At 38.2% G+C, this 23,224-nt stretch overlaps 1 protein-coding gene across 1 annotated transcript in view; it reads left to right on the forward strand.

Moving 5' to 3' along the window:
• The window catches only part of PGI1 (phosphoglucose isomerase 1), a 142,281-nt gene that overhangs the window by 110,392 nt on the left and 8,665 nt on the right, over positions 1 to 23,224 (forward strand). The window contains exon 11 of the mRNA XM_089459301.1: positions 9,152 to 9,308. Coding sequence (XP_089315427.1) covers positions 9,152 to 9,308 — 157 coding nt within the window. The remainder of the gene's footprint in view (positions 1 to 9,151; positions 9,309 to 23,224) is intronic.

Raw genomic sequence — 23,224 nt, forward strand, 5'->3', positions numbered from 1 at the left:
CAATTCTTTGATTCAATTAATTTAACTCCAACTCTGCTGAACGATTGCATCAACAAATCCTTGGTCATGACAGTTGACCTTGACCTTGACCTTGACCGTGTTAATACCGTGGCTCCTGCTACGTCTACCAATCATGGCATCATGGCTCCATGGGGACAAAGGCACTAGTTGCAACGACGGGAGGTTGTTCGATTGGAAGGCGACACACAAAAGCGAGAGGGTTTTTCTTGTCTGGAACGTGGCAGCAGTCCTCGACGACAGACAAGGATTTGCGAGTAACAGAGGTGGGATTGGACGTGTCAAGAAGGGTGACGGGAATAGGGATGCATGAATGATGTGGTCAGGGACAAAGGATTCAACGGGAAATTGGTCAGCGACACAGGGACGCGTGATGGAGAATACGGGTGAAGGTATGGCGGCTTGGTCGAAAGTTTTCGACCATGGTTTTCGCTGTTGGAGGTGGAACCACATGCGAATTGCGGCTGGGTTTGGATGGACATGAGGATGACAGTGACTGTAGACATTGTTTTTCCTGTAGCAAGCTCCCATAACTTAATTGTAATATCATGAGACCCGGTCACAATTTGAGGATTTGTTACTTGGGTAAAAACTGAACACACAGTGTTCTGATGGCCAGAGTGCAAATATTTGAGCTTTGGTGCGGATATCACATACTCGGCAGACAGAATCACGACCACCAGTACAAAGAATATCCAATGTCGGGTGAAGTGCCCAACATAAAACTCCACTTAAATGTCCATGGTAAGAGTGAATAGCTTGGTTATAATCCAGGTCCCAGCATTTGACCTGCTTATCATCACCGACAGAAAACATATGTGGATGTCGAGAACTTACAACCAAACCTCGTATCTGCTCAATATCCAAGTTTTCTAGATTTGTCAGAACCCTCACTTGAGGACCCCTCATAATGTTCATAACACCAACCAAAGACCCATAAGATCCTGGTGGTAGCTCACATCACTCATCTGCCACTCTTTCTGCAATAGAATTTGCTGCAATTATCTGTGGATGTGTATATATGATGTTACAAAAACCCCCTTGACCTGATAAATTTAGGCTATCTAATATATATTGAGGAACCTGAGTTGTTTTCCCACACCTAATCTCGCCACTAATAACAACAACACCATCATTATTTCTCATCAATTCAAGCAATTGCGCCTTTGATTTTGCCATAGGGAGGGGCTGCGCTACATTCCAACATCATCTTGAACTCGTTCATTTTCATTTTTCCCTCAAATTCTTGCTTCAAAGAGTAGCTTTCAGCCTTTTTGTCTGAACCAGATCTCTCCTCTCTTAGTGTGTTTGATACCAAAGTGAAAGGCCAAGGCTTGTGTCACCTGATAGACCCAACTCCATTAGTACCAACAACAGTATGCATAGCAACCCACTGAATAGTTGCAAGCTGTGAAGTATTAAATGTCCTATGAAGATATTCTACAAAATTTGATGTAAAATATTCAGGCATTTTTGGAGGCTGCTCCTCATACTTAGGAAGATGCTTATGGCTAGGATAAAAAATTGCTCTTTGCATCTGGGTATTAAGACGCTCAAAAGCATGCAAAGCCACATATTCACCTTCACTATCATAATCCATATTTGACATAACCTCTTCTTCAAAATTTTCCATATTCATATCAGTTTCTTCATCAGAATCATTATCTTGATCATTTTCAACAACATTTTCATTTTCATTATCATCATTCTGGTCAAAATCTTCTTCTCCTGCTTTACCTTGTTCTGTTTTGTTACTGTTGCTATCATCTTCCTTACTATTGATTTCCTTTAGACATGCTTTAACTTTTGCACTTGATTTTTCTGATTGCTGAAATACTTCTTGAATTTTATTAAACTGCTCAACGCAATCAGGATGTGAACGTAATGGCACATTGTGTGGTGAACAACGTTCAAAGACCCACATGATTATATTGTGTTCCATGGCTTCGATACCATTGAAGCATAAAAATTGATAGCTTGTTGACTTAATGTAAAAATGCACGAGGTATTTTGTAATAATATTTTATTATATATATATAAATGTACAAGTGATGAATGTTACAATGAGGACCCACCTATATATACCTAAGCAGTTGTCCTTTCGTGACTGGGCATGTCTTTTAGACATGCCTTTTCACTTAACTGAATGACTATTAAACATAACCAATATTTAATTATTTAATATTTATATTAATTTTATTTATTTCACTTGTTATGAATTATATTCATAACATTGGGACAAGATGATTAGTTCTCTTGTGGGATAGGGTGTTTAGTTCTCCTGTCGAGGCATCCTACCCATGCAGTTTGGGACTCATGGGAAGTACCTCTCATCTGATTTATATATAAATGTACAAGTGATGAATGTTACAATGAGGACCCACCTATATATACCGAAGCAGGTGTCCTTTCGTGACTGGGCATGTCTTTTAGACATGCCTTTTCACTTAACTTAATGACTATTAAACATAACCAATATTTAATTATTTAATATTCATATTAATTTTATTTATCTCACTTGTTATAATTCATAACATTGGGACAAGATGATTAGTTCTCATGTGGGACAGGATGATTAGTTCTCTTGTGGGACATGATGATTAGTTCTCCTGTCGAGGCATCCTACCCATGCAGTCTGGGACTCATGGGAAGTACCTCTCATCTGATCAATGAGTAGGGAAATGGGGTTAGGGACCATTAGTAGTACTATCGATGGACGCATCGTTGTATCTACCATACTCCCTATGCTAGGATGACCTCCATTGATCTGGGATCAGTATGAGTGGTTTGAGACACTCTTGTGATATTGATCTGGGATCAATGAAACTGACTTTGGGTCAATAAGAGTTGTATGACACACTCTCCTCATATGAAACTGACTTCAGGTTAGTAGAGAATGGTATGCGATATTCTCGATCAATTCTTCTTCTTCATGGTTCAACAAAGTAGAGCGAAGTAGAGCAGAGCAGTGCAAGGCACTGATGGCAGAGATAGTATAGTCGGACAGATGGATCAACGGATGGAGTTCTCCCTAGTTGAGAGGGAGTGTTAAAATTGGCAACTAGGGCCAAACTCCATGTGGGTCATCTTATTAATGGCAAACGATATTTTTCTTGGATTCCTCTCATCGAGAGGTGCAGGATTGATCTAAAGATCATCCGATTCCGATAAGTATTCGTGGAGATATGAATTTATTTATGTTATGGGACAATTTGCCAGGGTCGGCCAGCAACCCAACTGCCCCCACTTGTGCTCCACGTTTTAGTATAAATACAAGTGCCTTGCAAGTCATTTGAACATATAACTCTTTTGAGATTTCTTCTTCTCCACTTGTTTTGGGTTTTAGTGGAAAGAAGAATCTCTAAGGTCTAAACCACAGACATGAAGATGATAATGATGCCCTAGCTATGCATTGTCCAGAGGAAGCCTAAAACACAGTCACGAAGGAGATCTGGCTGTAGTAAAAAGGATCCTCTACCATTGTTTAGGAGAGCTTCTATATGCAACAATATCCACTGTCATGTGGAGGGCTTAAAGAGCCCTAGCCGCAGATCTAGTAGACCTAGCTGCAACAAAGTAAAATGCCCTAGTCGCAACAAGAAGAGACAACGTGAGGACAACGAGGAGAGCCTAGATTGGAGGCTGAGTTGTTGTGGGGATGCGGATTGGTTTGAGGGCTGTTTGAGGGTGCAAACAAGCCCAAGAACAGGGTTGTCTCAAGGGACAAGGCGCTGGAGTTTAGGCCGAGTTAAGATAGTTAGGGTACTTCTATTTGAGCCGTAGAGAGAGGCTACTATTGCGTGGGAAAAAAGGATGCGTAGGAGCTGTGTGTAGGGCTGTTAGGCCAAGTATCTACAAGAGCCTAATCAAGGTTGTTTGGACAACAATCAAGGTAAGGAAATCTGTTTTTAGGTGAGCTGTAGATGACAACTGAACTGTGATAGGCAGCGGGCCAATTCGTTAGGACTATTGCAGCAATCCTAACTCAAACTAGTTACATTGGCATTGCTATGTGCTAGGCTGCAGGCCATAGCTCCATATCAAGCAACCTTGGTATCTTAGGATGAACGTTATAATGCATAGTACAACAGTATGAAAGATACAGCTCTGTGAGACTCAATGAAGGTGCAATATGAGGGACAATAAACATGTAATGGGACAACAAGCTTATACATGGGACAACTGCAATGACACTAGGACAGTTGCAAGCTTGGTGACACATGGGACAGCTGCAACATGGGACAACTGCAAACATGAAGAATCATGGATAGTAGCAGCATGGTAAAGCATGGACATTAGCAAGTACAATGCAACAAGTACATTGGGACAACAGTAAGCATGGTGCAGCAGTGGCACTATGTACAACAGTGCTAAACACTGGGACAACAACATCATGATGTCCAACATTGTGATGATGGGTGCAACATGGTGCAACACGATAAGGTGCAACATGATGACGAGATGCAGTAGTATGATAGGTGAAGGAGTCACCTTGGAGAATCAGTTGAAGCAACATGTCTTCAACTGATCTCATGTATCATCATCCTAGGAGATGATCTATCCTCTTATCTAGATAAGTCAAAGTGTCGACTTTTGTTGTAAATGTACCATCTCTATCTCTCTCTCTCTCTGCTGAACTATTGAAGATCATATAAGAAGAATTGACGAAGGGTTTCCCCACATTGGGGTTTGTCCCTGGCTAGCGCCACATCTTGTGTCCTCTTGTCTTGGTTTGTCTTCTGCAATTTATATTTATGTTCTATCTGCAATTTACTTTAACGCTGATGTGATTGCTAATCTCGAAAAGATATTGAGCTAACTGTGAAAATTGAAATAAATTGCTCTAGCATAGAACATACCTAAAATTAACACTCTTGTACCATTTTGGGCTTCATTCATCGCTTTTATCATCTTTCCCCAGTAAGGAGATCACACAAGGTTAAAGGGAAGGCCTTTTGCATAAATGCATTGACCTATAGTTGTATCTACTGCCTCTCAAGCATCATTATTAAAACTCTTTTTAGGCGGGCCCAGATTAGACCGCTTTGAACCAGGGTTGCCAAGTCCATGAGAGAGAATTGGAGGCCTTGATGAAGATGATCCCAACCTTGTTGGTTGTTTGAATTGAGAGACGAGATATGCTTGAGCATCTGCCTCATCTTGTTGTTTTTTATATTTTACGAGTTTTTCCTTGCTTAAACCTTTTCCCTCTGTCCCATTCTCTTTAGGTGGGCCAGTGCATATTCAAATCCCATTACCTTTTAACCCAATTAAATGTGTTTTAACCTGAGTGTATGATCCCTTAAACTCCTTTTGACACTCATTGCAAACCCATATTAGTGACCCCCCTCCTTGGATCTTCCTTACAACAGTTACATATTTCCAAATTCATGACTTTGGATCAACTTTAGAGATAGATTCAGTTTCATGTTCCTCTTCCTCATGAATGAGTGAACTTGAAGTTGCCATGATGATGATGTAAATGAAACTGCAAAATAAAATTTACATTACAAATTCAAAATCAAATAATTTTAAAATTTATAATTGTTATTTGTTTTAACTTTTCACGCTAGATTCTAGAACTTATAAGATATTTGCAATTTTGCCCCCTTCAGTGAAACTTGTTTTAACTTGATGTGAAGTCATCTAAGATTGGATATCAGAGAAATCTTGATGTGAAGTTCCAACTGATAGCATACTTCTATTGTGGTTAATACTCCAAATTTTGCCCCCTTCAATGAAACTTGTTTTAACTTGATGTGAAGTCATCTAAGATTGGATATGAGAGAAATCTTGATGTGAAGTTCCAATTGATAGCATACTTCTATTGTGGTTAATACTCTGATACCCATATTAAGATAAACTTTTCAAATAACAATCTTTCGGAACTTCCCAAATGTTGCCTAGAAGTCTCCTGTATAGAAAAATCTAGGAAATGTTTCTAAGAAATTTCAAATTCAATTCCAGTACAGAAATGCCATTTCCACGTGATAAAATTATAGTTCTTTCAATGATTATGAAAGGGCAAGCCCCCAAATTTAAAAACTATAAATAACAATTCTAACAAAACAATAAATAAATTTCAGTTTAGGGAGAATCAAAGATCAAAAGTTCGTCGATACATCTATATGCACATTATGTATAGAAAAAATATCTTTCCTGCTCATACATAAAAACATAGATATTGTTACTGTTTCCTAAAATTTGGGAGTGTCTTTTTCAAAACCCATTTCCACGTTCCAAGTGACATAAGTTTAAGGAAAGTATCCCAATTTCACTGTCAGGCCTGAGCCATGTGAATCTAAGATGTTGCCATGCAATATGGACAAGAAACTTTTTCACCTCTAAGCATTTGATATAGAAAACACGTCTTTCCAGGAAAGATTTGTCAGATTCCATTCCTAGGGGGCAGTAGCCATATGCCTGTTGCAATGCTTTCATTTGCAAACATTGATAAGCTGGTTATAACAAGAAAGAATTAAATCAGGCAGGTGTCCACACAAATTCTGACATTTGACACTCTTTGAATATAGCCAATGCACATTTCATATCCTTTCAATATATGTTTTATGCAGTTTAACAGGAATGAGACTCACTTCAGGCTCATGCTCACAAGGTCCACTGCCCGATGTCCGAGTCACCAACAGGCTCGAGGCCTTGGGCTCATGCTTGTGCTCTACTCGTTGACCAACAAGGTCGGGGCCTTAGGCTCTTGCAACTCGCACCATGCCGCCACGGTATACAAACTCCAAAAGTTGAAACTTGAAACTAGTGCTCGCACCACGGTTTCCCTGCTCGGGCCTCAAACCACTGACCAGTTATCACAAACGTCCACGGGGCTGCACCACAGTGCTCGGGCTACTCCAAAAACTTGAGTGTTCTAACAGCTAACTTCTCATCGTCAAGTGGGTATTAGGTAAATAAGTGGTTTGATCCCTAAAGGCGGTAAAAAGGCTCAATCACTTTACATAACTGTTCCCAACGTTTGAGGGCAAAGTCGTTTCTAGCGTTGTTGGATGTTCAAAATCTGTTCCCGGAAGTTTGCACACAAAATATTTGGATCTGTTTCTAGAATCATGTGATCCGTATCATGTTTTTTGGATCTGTATGACGTTTTTCCTGATACGGATCCATAATTCCCGAAACAGATAAAAAAACAAAAAACTCTCCGGATTTGTATCTGATTGAAACAATAGAAGACAAGCCAAGACAAGAGGACACAAGATGTGGCACCAGCCAGGGACAAACCCCAATGTGGGGAAACCCTTGATCAAATCTTCTTTTAGTCTTCAATAGTTCAGCGGAGAGAGATAGTACAATTTACAAATTTGAGAATTTATAATAGTAGCAAAATAGCCCTAACTAGAAAAGTCAATGCTGGTCAACAGGGCAGATTTGACCCTCGACAAATTTGTCAACTTCAGTCAACTTCGGCCTCCAAACAACAAGATGAATCAGCCCTCAAAACAGCCCTAAAATTGCCTAGCCAAATCTGGTCAAACAGCCAACCTGCGGTCAGCCCTAGCTGCAGTCAATGCTGGTCAAAGTCAATGTTTGGCCTCGATTTCTGTGCCCAGAAATGCAGCCCGTCCAAACAGAAATACCTCATCCAAAAACGCAGTCAAACAGGTCAACACTGCTGGTCAATGCATGGTCAAACTGTCCCAGAATGTAGTCAACGCCCAAAACAGAAATTTCATCCTGAAATTTCAGCCTCCTGAAATTTCGGCTGTGTGGAGAGAGAAAGGCGCAGAAATCCGTACCCAATCAATGAGGAGAGAGGGAGAGAAGTGCGAAGATGAGTGTGTCCAAATGAGCCTACATAAGTTTGCTGGCCGACCTTGACAATTTGACCATAATCAAAATAAATTCATAACTTCATTTATACATGTCAGAATCAGATGATCTTTAGATCAATCCTACACCTCTCAGAGAGAGGAATCCAAGAAAAATATCAGCTGTCATAAATAAGATGACCCATGTGAAGTTTGGCCCTAGTTGCCAATTTTAACATGAACACTGTTTCAGAGGGTGAAGGATGGCATTTCCGGCAACATAGATTTCAGGTTTTGTTGGCTATGTGCTGTTGCTGCTATTATGTTTGGAACAAATGGTAGAGCAATTTACAGGATTTTTGTCACAAGGATAATAGTGTTAGTAATCCTGCATAGTCAAAGCACTATCTTCTCTTTATAGAGTAATTGTATCATATTTCTGAGTTGGAAGATGACACAAATGATCAAGCAAGTCAAGTTTGATTTTAGGGTCTTTTTTTCATTGTTGTTTTTCATGTCCGAAGATTACTTTTCAGGTTGGAAACCTGCTTTGTAACATCTGAAATGTTTCACAAAATTGGGATATGTTTCACTCTCATACTGAAAATTGAGTTACCCATTTCAGTTTTCAGAAACATTACAGAACCTGAAGTGGAGGTGATACACTTGGAAACATCATTGAAAATCATTGTGTTTTTGGAGATGACGTTGCAATGTCTCAGTGCTGTTTCCAAGTGCATCCCCTCCTCTTCAGGTTCTATGATGGGGAACAATGTGTCTACTTTCCTCTCAGACATTTTGGTATCTTAGCTAACATACTCCTTTGGAGGTTGGAACCTCGCATTTCGTGGTTGTACTTGTTAGGTCTAATAGTTTATTGATGGAATTAAGTTTGGGTAAAAATGAAATAATATTTGTTTGACATAGTGCATGCAATAAAAGGTGTTTGCCCTGAGAGGGATTCAAATTATTGTGATTTTCATGCATGATCTGTAAGAATTCTTTCTAAGTTTTTATTAATTTCTTTTTCAAAAGTATTCTAGATTTGCCATGGTTAATGTGCTTAATTGAGGAACACCAATGTTGGTCATTGTAATGGAGGCAAGATAAACTTCTCCTTGGAGTATGAAGAGTTATGATCTTTTTATACTTTTTTGTCAGCTATTTTTCATGTTTGATTTGTGTTATAGTATGCAAGCCGATTTATACTGTAAGGACCTTACATGCTCTGTGGACTATAAGAAGAGGTGATTAAACATGCTTTTTGCTAGGATCCCTTTGGAATTGTTCCCATATTTCTTGCTCATTAATACTCTTTAAATTACTATAGTTTGAATGAGATGTCTATATTTTCTCAGGGGACAAGGTCTGCACTTTACTCAAACAATCGAGAGTCTCTGACAGTGACAGTGCAGGAAGTAACTCCTCGATCAGTGGGTGCCATGATTGCGCTGTATGAGCGTGCAGTAGGGCTCTATGCTAGCTTAATCAATGTCAATGCTTATCATCAACCTGGTAAGATCATTTAATATCATTTCTTTTTTACATTGAACTTTCATGTAATGGACTTGCTCATTTTCCTTCTAATTCGTTGGTGAATTTTCAGCTATTGCACCAATAAATAAAAAAATTTCATTCAGTTTGTTTGATGTAATTGATAGTTAAAGAATGGATAAATTCTTTTTGTTTTGTTTTTTTGCGTTACACAATTTATTGAGGGAAACATGCTGTAGAACATGTGTAGGGACATTTATTATATTTGTACTTTTGTACACTTTGTGTCGAGCTACTTGTATAGTCACTAGGTTTTTTCCCCTACCATAGGATCTCCATGGATGTAATTTCGAGTCCCATTGGCTTGCTTTGATCATTTGTGGAAATATATATATATATATATATATATATTTATATATTATATTTTTTTGAAATCCTAGTCTCTTTGGCTGACTTGACTAAGTTTATCACTCACCCACTTGTTGTATTTTTATTGGAGACGTTGTCAACTTTGTTCACTCATCCCACTATTTTTGACTCTATAGGAAAATTTAAAATTATAGTGAGTTTACAAGAAGTATAAATTTTCAGCAATTCTCTTTTATTTACACAGTCTTTGATTATTCACTCACGTGTGAGTCTCTTCCATTGCTGGTATTATGATCGTGTCAATTATATCCTTAAGATTAGGGTTTGTTTAGAGCATTGCCATTCCAACTCCCTTTGGATTATTCCTTATACCCAAAATCTTTCCTCGAGTGATTTGGGTTATATACAAAAGACAAACTGGGAGCTTTAGAATATGATTTCGTTTCAAGCTGTGGGACTACCACTGGAAATTAAAATTTGTCTTGTAAAGTGATTAAGGGGTTGAGAGCTTCTAAAACTTTCTTGAGTGGTAAATTGCAATTTTTACCAGTTCTGGTGATTGATTTTTGAATTTCTTTCTTCTTATATGTATTCTCTTAATCGGTTGTACAAGGCCTATTGTTCATCCATTTCCCAAGTCTTATGGATCCTCTTAAAATCTCTAGTAATTTAGGAAACTCTTTAGACTCCATCGTTGCCCAAATATTCATTGAACAACAGCAACAACACCTCATGCTAAAACCCCCTTTCTACTCAACAGCAACAACATGTCCAATAATGGCAATTTTAGAAATGTTGCATGATATGTTGAGGATGTTCCTATAACTTAGCATTGCACAACAATGAGCCTGACAACAACCTCAATGTTACCATCTACTATCACTAAGTGATGTTTATTTGCCCTTCAAGCTAATAACCAGAACCTAGACTCTACAATCCAATCATGTGATAAAATCATTTGAATTTGCACCCCCCACATCCTCAATGTGAGTAGACTCTGAAATGGGATTTCGAGTTGATTCCTGTGGGCCTAAAGGTAGTTGTTCATCAACAATGCTAAGATCCTTTACCTCTAGGGGTGGGTTGAAGGCCATCCAGGATAGGTCTTTGTTGTCAAATGTTGTTTGTCAAGTCTTGACAACCCGCTCTGATGAGGGATCGATAACATCCCAAGTCTATGGTTGTTGAGTTACTGATCTTGTTCAACAACGTGATTGTGCCTAAATCTTAAGTTGCATTGAACATAGACCATATCATTCAACTAACTTTGATTCAAACGATTTTGCTTCTTTGTGTGGATGTTCTCAAAACTCTCCAATTGCTTTCACACCCATAAACATTGCATGTATGGCTCAAGATCCCAATTGCAAATTAGGGCACTAGCGACCAAATTGCACCCACCAATACGCTGCAACAAGAGTTGAACAGAAAGAACTTAAGGAGCTGCAATAAATGAGTTTGAACTTCGATGTTTTGACTAAATTTTTGCAATGAATAATATAACATAAGATCTTTAAAATGACTTAGCTTGTGAGTCCTTGGATTTGCTTCGGATTGCCAGAGACATGCAAAAGGTACCCATATGCACATGGAAATGCAAGAGATTACTGTGTATCTCATCTTGTACCTCTGGATTAGGCACCATGCAGTCAATGCATTTGTAAAATCCTTATTTTATTTCCCTGTCTGCTTCAAAATCTTTTGTATAATGGTACCTTTAGAAGACAAAGAGACTTCATCAAATGAGTTTTGAACTTTAAAATTTTGGCTAGCAGCCAAACTTTTGCAATGCATAAATTCTAGAATAATGAATAAGATAACTTAAAAGCCATAAATTACTTACCTTGGGTTCATGAATAGCCAGTTACATGTAAAGGTTGATGTAGTTGTTTTGTTCCAGCTAGAGTCAATGATTTTACAGAGGGGAAGATACATTTCTCTTTTATCATGATATGCTCCCTTTATTGCCTCTTTGGCTTCATCTAACGCCTCATAACTAAAATGCATGGTGGGATAAAGAAAAATACCATATTGAAGTGTTTAATCCCACTCATAGTCATCAACCAAAAGCATACATAGAGGCCAATATTTCTTGGAGAGCCAAAATCCTTATTGCTTAGTTAAGGACTAATTCTCATCAACTCCGTTGTGAAGCAAGGCATTGGAAAAGGCCAAAAAAAGTGTGGGAGGAAAGAGCATGCATTTTTTGTTCTTCCGGAAAAGTAGGAACATAAAAACATTTCATTTTAGAATGTGAGGTCTTCAAAGACAATAGAGAAAATTATGCAGATATGTTGGCAGCTAGCTCTTGGGATAATCTATTTAGCGAGGGGTTTGTCAAGAAACTGGGAGCATTTATTTTGAAGCTTCACATAAAAAGGGCCGAATACATCAAGCAGATGAAGAAGCAATCTATCCCATAGGCTATCTTTAGCCTCGTGGACGTTAAAATAATTTCTTTCTTTCTTTCACCATTCACAACACTTTCACAAGATGCTCATTGAATAATACTATCTCATTTGCCTTTTCCAAAAATGTCTCTCAGAAGTCTTGTCAGCGATGTCTTTCCCTTCAACCTTTTTGTTCCATTGAGATGCATTCCACTCGTCACAACAATTTTTTTTCTTGCAAATTGGCCTTTTGGTCAGGAATGTATTGCAAGTTGCAACGTAAGAAATTTCATTGCGAATTGTGTATTAGCTGACTGAACAAGTTCTTCTCCCCTAGTGTTTTTGCTGATAAGGTTTGTTGAAAATGTACCAAGGAGGTGTTTCCTAGGCTTTTCTCATTTTGGTCTAGGGAAACACATAAATCACCTTTTGTCTAAGTTGTATTATGAGTTTATTAATATCAAGGGGGCTAATGTACTTTTTATGTGGAGATGTACTAGGTACTTTATTATTAAAGTCACATGTGATATAAAAGGTACTTTATGTGAAAAAGTACTAAGTACACTTTCTTTTATTAAAGTGACTTTTATAATGTAAAGTGACTATAAGGAAAAAGTGACCATGGTACTAAAACATTAAAAGTACTAGGAAGTCTTTTTAAAGAAGGGGACCACATGTATGAGGGGTCAAGTGGGGATTGATCCTAGCCATTGGTCTAATGGCTTGAGATTAAATGAGATATGAAGAAAAAGTCAAATTTATGTGGCCTCTTCAAAATGAGTGTACTAGGATCAGAAACAATCTCTTCTCTAGGCGAGTTCATTTGAAACATTTCTATTTTGGATTGTATAGGGATCGCCACCAGGAAAATAAGAGGATTCTTCAAAATTAGGGATTTGATTTTCATTCAGATTTGAACATGAAGTTCTCCCTATCTCTTATCTCATCATTTTATTAATAGTTTTTCTGGTTGGAAGGCCTCAATATGACCTAGCATCTTGGCTTTTAGCTCTTTAGAGATTTTTAGTGAAGGCTTAAAAGTTAACATTCCTTTTGACAATAGTTGCATACCATTTCGGTCCCAATCAACTGGCAATGGTCCCATATCAGATCCCTGTTGTCTTTTGTAGGCATGTCAACCTTTTTACCAACAAAAACAAATATGCAAATAAAAGCATAGGCCATTCTAATTTCTAGGGAAAGCAGCAATTTTGTTGACAATTGTAAAGAAAAAGAGGCTTCAAGGAATGTTTTACATACCTTCAACAACACCGAAACAGTAGAAGACAAGAGAAGAAGAGCAGCTCCAAAACAACAGAGAAACAGTTCTATAACAGCCCAAGTTCTTCAAAGAAACCTTTGAATGAGCATAATACATTCTCTAAAACAACCCTTCAATCAACTCTCCAAATTGATCCAACAAATCCTTTTCAGATTCAATGCTAGAAATCAGCACAAGAAAAAGGTCTAAACCAGCAGAAGGAATGATGCCGAATGGAAATGAACCCTCAAACTCCAAATGGATGAAGTTAAGCGTGTGAGAAAAATGGAGGGTGGGGACCTCCTTAAATATCAAAGGAAGGGATCTAGGGTTCACTTTAGGGTTTTGTTTTATTTTTTTTTAATAATTTTTTTTAATGATTTAAAAATGGGGTCCCACTAGCCAGTGTATGAAGAAATTTCAACCCCCACTCCGGTTATCAGTTTTCTTTATAGAGATTTCACAACTGCTGAAATTGTAGAAATAAAACACAGCAAAATTATGTCAGCCCCACACAGAAAATAACATAGTGATTTTTGGTCAGTGTGACCCTGAAAAACCCCCTACAAATCTTGTGGAAAACTAGTTTGAGAGCTCTTCTTTATTTTTGAAAATTCTTTTACAGAGAAACTGAAATACACAGTAAAAATTCCAGCAACCACAAATTACAACTTATCTCGATTTCCATGCTTGAACTCCACCTCGAAAATCGTGCCAATTAGCAAACAACCAAAACAGAAATTTTTACAGCAATAAAACAACATTAAACGCTGTACGACCAACCTCGAAAAACATGCCCAGAACTTGTTGTCCTTCTTCCCGATTTCTATGCCTTTCCCCTGTTCATGTTGTACGGTTTTTCCTTGGGATGCGTGCCAATAAATGTTGTTGCCCAGATTCGCTGAAATGTTTTCTTGCTGCTCTCCTTCACTTCCTCACTGCTCAGAAATTCTCCTTGCTCTCTCTTCTCTTTCTCTCAAATGCTCATGAAAGAATGAATGATCTTTTCCTCTTCTCTTCTCCCTTTATTCTTTAAATGACCTTTTGGGTTACCCCAAGATCTAATGGCTGAGATTCATTTAGATCTAGGGATGAGAATAAATGTGCATTTAATTCTCACTTTCTATTTTTTAATTCACCCACTTAAATAAAGACCCACTTAGCCTTTTATTTCCATAGTCACTTTTTCACTTTATAATTCTTCATTGACTTTAATAAAGTCACCTTTAAATTAGAATGTAACTTTACCACTTATAAAGTCACTTTTAAATTAGAATGTGACTTTACCACTTATAAAGTCACTTTTAAATTAAATTGATTTTACCACTTATAAAGTCACTTTAGGGGAAAAGTACAAATAAATTTGGACACTTTTCCCTAGGCCAAAGATCAAAGCCTTAGGGAACCACTTGTCCTCCGGTACCCAAATTTTAATAGTGTATGGATTGTATAGAATTGGATGATTTAGGCATTTAAGGCTGGTTCTCATATAGAACCAGTCATTTCTGTCTTGGGTGCCTGATTTGGACTGGTTGGCCTTTTAAATTGGTAAAACTGGTTCAGTTCTTATAACATTCACTGGGAGGACTTCAAAGATGATGTTCACAAGTAATTCTGCCCATTAGGGTACATTGATGCATTGCTGATAAGATGGCTACAACTTCAACTTATCCTAGGATAGACCCTCCAATAGTTCATTAATACTTTCAATTGAATGTCCATCAAGTGAATGGTCAGTGAGTTTGAAGACACTATCCACGTTTACTTTATTTGTAGCTTCTTATCTCATCTTTGCAAGGAACTAAACTCTTTCTCATGACATTAAAGGAGCATGCTTCCAACTAGCCATAATGATTGGAGCTAGGCTACATAAACTCAACCCTCATCTAAAGGAAGTTCTTTTCCTAACACTTTCATTCCTTTGCCTCTTCGGGGAAACCCATCAGTAGTACTGAGAATGTAGGCACCCCTATTTTCTCTCTTATTGAGGAGACCTAGAAGAAGCAAACGTGGTGTTCATACCACATGAAGTATGGACACTAAGATGATGAGTGTTGGGTGCTACAAGCTAAAATCCCCGAGAAGCAGCTTCCACGGGGATGCATCCCCTAGTGTGGCGTGCATGCATCCCATGCTTCCAACGCACCTAGGACGGGGGGACATTTGTGGAAACGCAGGGGGAAAGGCTTCCCCAATGTGGGGGACATGTCTCCCCAAAAGGGGTGCTTCTGGGCGCACCCCTGCAAAAGGGAGATGCCTAGAAGCACCCTTTTTAAGGGGGGTGCCTAGAAGCACTCCTTTTGAGTTTTAAGAAATTGTGTGGGGAAGCCTAATATTCAAGCCTATGGCCATATTATTGTTACACAATTCATAGTAATGTTAAATTCTTAAAGTAAGAGTGACATTCTCCTTTATCTTTCATTTTCATCCTTTTACTTAAACGTTTAACATTACCATGAAATGACTTGGGATTTTTGAGAGTGGTTCCGACCTCATTGGATTTCATATCAAGAAAGTAGAATTTTAGATCTCATTCAAAATCCAACAAACTTAACAATTTTTCAGGGTTTCAAGTTCGGTGGGATTGCAACGTTTCCATTGGATTTTGTCATGTACGAGGATATGGAACTAGCATTTAGTCAAGAGAACCAAGCCATCTATGTTCCTTGATGTTAGTGGCATTGGTTGTCGAACTCCTCGATCATGACCCTACTAAAAATATACCCATCACTTAAACAAAATCTTGACTTGACATGCTACATTTTTATATCTTATTTTAATGCTTAGAGGGTGATATTGATGACGAAGATCACAATATAGGTAATGATTTTGATGATATATAGGTATTTGTTGTAGCATGATTTTCTTGGATGTTAAAGGCCATCTAGAGCATATTTGTTGATGTATTTTCGGTTCAAAAATAGATAACACTCGGTGTTATTTTGTTTATGTGGACCTTTACATGCCATATAAATGAGAACTTTTGCTTATTTGTGTATAAATGGTTTGGATTCATTTAGTCAAGAGAACCAAGCCATCTATGCATGTTAATGCTAGTGGCATTGGTTGTCGAACTCCTCTATCATGACCCTACTAAAAATATGCCCATCACTTAAACAAAATCTCGACTTGACATGCTACATTTTTTATATATTATTTTAATGTTTAGAGGTTGATATTGATGACGGAGATCACAATATGGGTAATGATTTTGATGATATATATGTATTTGTTGTAGCATGATTTTCTTGGATGTTAGAGGCCATCTAGACCATATTTGTTGATGTATTTTCGGTTCAAAAATGGATTGCACTCGGTGTTATTTTGTTTATGTGGACCTTTACATGCCATATAATGAGAACTTTTGCTTATTTTTGTATAAATGGTTTGGATTCATATGGATGCACATGAATATATGCGTTTTTCATTAAAAATTGAATGTTTTATATATTTTTGGTCCAATTTTTTACCAGTTTCGACTGATTCTCGGTTCAGAGGGTTTTTCGGTTCTTTTCTGGTTCAATTTCGATAACATTTCTATCTATTATAGTAGTATGAACGATGAATATGGATCAATGTATTTCATTATTTAATTCAATTATATATGGATCAATATATTTATGCCTTCATTATTGAATATGAATATGAATTATAATTCAAATTCATATTCAATAATGAAGGCATAAATATGTTGATCCATATATATATATATATATATTATGTATATGTATGTATATATGAATGTATATATATTAAAAAATTATATATCCGACATCTCCACATCCCCCCTAAATTTCCCTAAAATTTGAGGGTATTACTCCCACATGTCGCCTTTGTGTGTCTCCCTATCCCGGAGTCTTGGTGGAACATTGCCAAGAAGTTTTAGGATCTTCTCAATTGTGCCACCTTGACCATTCCGTATTCAATGTTGATGGTCACACAATACACATAAATTGGTGAAGATGCTTTGTTCACAACCTCGTCTCAAAGTTGCTAGGTCAAGGACTAGTTAGCTTCCATCTTTATGGATATTGACATGCATAATTTTCTAGTATTCCAACAATTAGGTGCAAAACTAAAGCTGCCAATCACAACTCAACCCAAATCGTAGGAAATTGGATGGGTCAAGGAGTTTTGACAACCTATCCTCATCACTTGAAAGTGTTCTACAACCTTTGCCATTTGATCGATTTCTAATTCTAACTGTTAGAAATCCTTCTTGTACTTTTTGATTTATTTCTTCCTACTTGTTTTATTAATTAACAAGTTATTTACCATGTAAACACTGAAAATAAATACAAGTACAGTCCCAACACATACAAATCATCAACTGAAGGAAGAACAAGCAGCACACAAGTGACACCGTTGTTTTTGGACTAATGTCCCCGGAAAAACCCAATGCGGGAAAACAGGTGCAGCTATCTGAGGGTTTTATTATTAAGCAGTGTCAGAATACAATCAGGGTGTCAAACCGACTCACCCAACAGAGAATGATCTCAGGAGTAGTACCTCTCAGTTGGAGACATATTCCGGCTAAAACCCCGAATGAACAATCCCACAGCTCTCAGCTCCAATCTGCCCCGCAAAATCTCCAACGTCTGCCTCTAGGGATTGTGTCAGCCTCTTTGGCCTAGTGTCACTCCAACTCACCCTGTGTTAGCCTCTGGAGGCCCTGTGTCAGCCTCTAGAGCCTCTGCATCACCCACACTAGCACTCTCTGGCACTGCGCAACGCCTGGATGCCTTTGCGTGGGCCTTGACTGGTTCCGCGTCCCTCTCTCCTGACTTTTGCGCTGATGCTCCTAGTACCCTCTCTGCCTCTCTGCTTCTGTATTCACTGCCCCTTAGCTACAACTCTGATCACTCCTTTGATTTCCTCAGCAAGCCCTACCCCAAAAAATCGAATTCTTGGTCAACTCGGTGTGTTCTCCAACTGACCCTCAAGCCTCTTCTTATACTTTTCCTGTTGACAATTCAACGACCGAGATTAAGTCCCTAATCAATGGCTAAGATTAGATCTGGCTTGATCCATGACTTTTGGACCATTCTAACTCAGTTTTATATTAATTCACATTAATATTTTATTTTCCCTAAGTTTAGACTTAGGGACTCCATTAAAAATATTAATTATTTTAATATCTCCCAAACTTGTTAGATTCTACCCAAATCATTTCTGGGTCTTGGAGATCTCCACCAATTTTCAAGGCTAGAGCACATCCAATGCTACCCCAAATCAACACATGACACAATGGAGTTTGATGTCACTCCACTTATTTGTTATTGTACTCGTTTGTTCTTTGTTAGGCCATACCATTGAGTAGGCATTCACAATATGATGGAAACTTAAAGACTTACAAGTTGCATAAGGAGAATGAGAAATGAAAAATTAGCTCCACTTCTTATATTGATCCACTTGTTCTTTTTGGGAAATGAGTTGTTAAATAGGCCACTTGATTTTTTTGTCACCATGTTTAATTGGACATGTCAAGGATCATTGACTCATACATGTTAGTTTTTGTGATTTCTTGAAAAGTGTTTTCACCTAGCTAGGAGAGGGCTAGCTCTCCTACACCCTTGGTGATGCTTGATGAACATGTGGATGGCTAAGGCAATACTTGCCTTTGAATAGAGTGCTAGCATTGCACACTTACCTAGGATTACTGACCCACGTAATGACTAACCCATTGATTGTACACATTGGCAAGATTTGATTGCTTGTTTAGGAGAGGTGGCTACCTAGGAGGATGAACTCTAAGCACTTAGCCTTAAGAGCACGAGACCATCTATCATACACCTTGGAGGCTGGATACTATTGGGAAATATAGGGGGCAACTACAGTTAGGAGATTTCTTGAACTTTGATAACTACTTGTGATATATTTTTACTTAACTTGGTTAACTTCTTCTTTAACTTGATTATTATTAGTGTTCTCTATCATCAAATAGCTACCAAAAATAAAATCAACAAGACAATGGGACACAAGATGTAGGCGATTAGCCAGGGCCAAAACCTCTCCAACTTGAGAGGAAAACCCACCAAAATTCTGTCTTCTTATAGAGCTTCAGTTGACAAATTCCAAGACCTTTGACCCTTGCCCAAGACCCTCCAAAACCAAGTCAAACATTGCTTCCAACAACTTCTGTAATTTTGACTTCTAGCAACTTCTTCTACAATTTCAACTTCCCTAGAATATTCTTCTGCAACTTTGACCTATCCAGCAGATTTTTCTACAACTTCGTCCTGCCTAGTAGATTCTTTTGCAACTTTTATTTTCCTAGAAAAGTCTTTTGGATAAAACCTAACCCTTGCACCTGTGAGAGATAATGGAGAGTTCTTGCTCCTTTTTTCTTCGCTTCGATAAATTCTCTCTCCTAGAGAATTTTGGCTTCCAAATAGCTTTTCTTGATGACCTAACTTTGCTTCTGCAGCTAAGCTTCTACTGTTGTAATTGGAGACCTATTTTCTTCGCACGTGTGGAGAGTATTAGCCCAGAAACAATCCAAAAAATACGATTTTCTCTCTCTACTTCGTCCTCTTCTCCTTCACACTCCTTTTTCTTTCTTGTGATCGAACTTGAGTGTGTGAAGTGTGTCCTCCAAGTGAGGTCGAGGTCTCCTTTATAGAGGCTTCTCCCTGTGTTGAATTGCTCCTTTTAGGCCGACTTGTGTATGAGTGTGGGACAACTTGAATATTGCATCATGACGAGGTCTTCGAGGGTCTTTTGACTCAAATAAAATTTTCTTTTACATGACAATGACTTAATGACTTGTAGACTTAATGAAAGCCCTAGGAGCTCACAATGGGAGCGTGACCTAAAAATAAATTTCCCTTGAACATGAAACCCATGCCTCAAGAATAAAAATAATAAATTTATTTTTCTCATTACATCAAAGACATAAAATCATGAATACACGTGTCATTATGAAGACCGAACCTAGTTACATATTTCAACAAATATTTGACTTGATGATTCTTGGGTTGAGGAGCATGCTTCATGGAGTTTTGTTGTGGTAAGTCAAGGAGAATAATTAGAGCAAAGAGTTTCCATATAATACATGTTGAGGAGAATTGGGCACAAGAGGATCTATAGGTGGAGCACCTTGTAGGAGGGCAATTGGAGAACAAACCACCATGTAAGAGGGAGCATTGGGCTAATAGCTTGTTGGATAGCACACCATCTTAGAGGAGTGTTGGTTGATGGAGCTAAAAAAAGTAAAAAGCATGTAATGGCCACAAAAATAGTAAAAGAAAGAACATTAAAATGCAAAATATGGTTGGGACTAGTGTTATGATAATAAGACTGAATCGGTCTGAACTAGCTGGTCTAATTAGTTTGAGGCCAAAACTGGTTCGGACTGATGACCTAAATCGTTTTTGGCCGGTTTGGTGCTGAATTGACCAATTCTTGTACGAAATCGACCTGTTTGGTACCAAACTGACCTTTATTCATTGAACTGGCTAGTTTTGTACATTGCTGCCAAGGACCCTTTGAACGCAGCGTAATATTTGACATTATTGTCCTACTAATGTTAAATTCTTAAAGTAAAAGGATGAAAATGAAAGGATGTTAAATTCTCCTTATCTTTCATTCTCATCCTTTTACTTAAATTTTTAACATTACCATGAAATGACTCGGGATGTTTGAGAGTGGTTCTGACCTTAATGGATTTCATATGGAGAAAGGAGAATTTTAGATCTCACTCAAAATTCAGTAGACTTAATAGTGTCGTAGCATTTCAGGATTGGGGAGATTGCAATGCTACATTCAATTTTGTCATGTATAAGGGGTGGAACTAGTATTTAATCAAGAGCACTGAGCCCTCTATGTACCTTGATGTTAGTGGCATTGGTTGCCGAATTCCTCTATAATGAGCATACTAAAAAAAGTGCCGATCACTACAATGTCCTAGCATTTCAGGCTTGGGGAGATTACAACGCTACATTCGATTTTGTCATGTATAAGGGGATGGAACTAGTATTTAATCGAGAACACTGAGCCCTCTATGTACCTTGATTTTAGTAGCATTGGTTGTCGAACTCCTCTATAATGAGCATACTAAAAAAAGTGCTCCTCACTCAAACAAAATTTTGACTTGACATGCTATGCTTTTTCTATCTTATTTTAATGCTTAGAGGGTGATATTCATGATGAAGATCCCAATATAGGCAATGATTTTGATGATATGTAGGTATTTGTTGTAGCATAATGTTTTTTGAATGTTAGAAGCATAATGTTTTTTGAATGTTAGAAGCATAATGTTAGAAGCATAATGTTTTTTGAATGTAGAGCTTGTTTGCTAATGTATTTTTGGTTTAGAGATGGATTGCACTTGGTGCTATTTTGGTTACGTGCACCCTTACATGCTATATAAATGAGAACTTTTGCTTATTTGTGTGTAAATGGTTTGGATTCATATGGATGCACATGAATATATATTTTTTTCTTTAAAATATGAATATTTTATGTGTTTTTGGTTGAACGGTTTTTTAATCGGTTTCTGTGTGGTTCAAACTGGTTCTTGGTCCGGGGGATCTACTGGTTCAATGATCGGTCCGATTCTAGTAACTATGGTTGGGACATACACATTAGCACGAGGGAAAAAGCCTAGCATGAGCTCTACGTCACTCATTATGGCCATCACCCCAGTTCCTGAGCACATGTTGCTCCTATACATCATAAACAAAGCCCTTGCATGTCCCAACCCCAATGGGCAATGAGCTGCGTCATCATTAAGGGGTATTATAACTATTATACATCATACAAAGCAAGCTCTAGCCCTTGAGCTACGAGTATTAATACAAAGAAAAATAAAAAAAAGTAAAAGGCACACAAGAGGGGTGGAAAAACAAAGGCCGAGTCGGTAAGTCATGCATCCATGCTTGCCCCCTCCTCACATCTATACACTCAAGATGTGGATCCCCATTATGCTGGTCCCTATGATCATGGAACTTGGCCATGAATTCTTCTCTCCTCATTACCATCATTATTCAATAATGCCTATCGATTGAAGGGTGGATTGAGGAAAAGTTACTTCCCCCTCCTCACATCTATACACTCAAGATGTGGATCCTCATTATGCCGGTCCCTATGATCATGGAACTTGGCCATGAATTCTTCTCTCCTCGATACCATCATTATTCAATGATGCCAATCAATTGAAGGGTGGACTGAGGAAAAGTTACTTCCCCTTAGGGGGTGGAAAACACCTAATAGGTTTATCCTTTAGCCACTCCTTCAGTCTACCTAAGGGGGGAACACCATTGTGAGTTCAAGGCTTGGAAGGGTGGGTTGAGGAAATGTTATTTCCCCTTGGGGGCTGGAAACACCTAACAAGGTTGTCCTTTAGCCACTCCTACCTAAGGGGAGAACACCATTGTGAGTTCAAAGCCTTGAATTTGGAAGGGAAGTCTTGTTAGAGTATGAAATAGCCCTTTACATCAAGCTTGGTCCACTTAGATGCAAAAATGATTATTGTACCTGATGACTAGGTGCTGTCACTAAACTTTATGTTGTAATTATCAAGTGGTTTCGCAACCCAGGCTTTGGACACCTTCCCATAGGATGGTCTCACCCCTTGAGACATGGGAGGGCTAGCACCACCTTGGAATCCCTCAACGTTGTAGTAGGTACTGACACTATGGTCATTTGGAGACACATGAGTACCATCCTATGGTGCCCAAACTGAATTCTGGGATTGCAGTGAGCCATTGGTAGAGATTTGAGGGCCAATCCTCAAAGGATGAATTTTAGATGCTTCTACATCAAGTTTGGCACCTCAAAGCAACAATGCTTGACACTTGGAGCTCATTTGATGCATGACCTCAACCTAGAAGGCTTCACGACTCACACGTGTGGGCTCTTTGTAATGCCCCCAATTAAATTGATTTTGCTAAGAAGGATTTCCATTTTTGTAATTG

Source organism: Pinus tabuliformis, chromosome 7 (assembly GCF_031772625.1).
Source record: "Pinus tabuliformis cultivar Carrire ecotype Pingquan chromosome 7, CPIR1, whole genome shotgun sequence".
Taxonomy (NCBI): Eukaryota; Viridiplantae; Streptophyta; class Pinopsida; order Pinales; family Pinaceae; genus Pinus; species Pinus tabuliformis.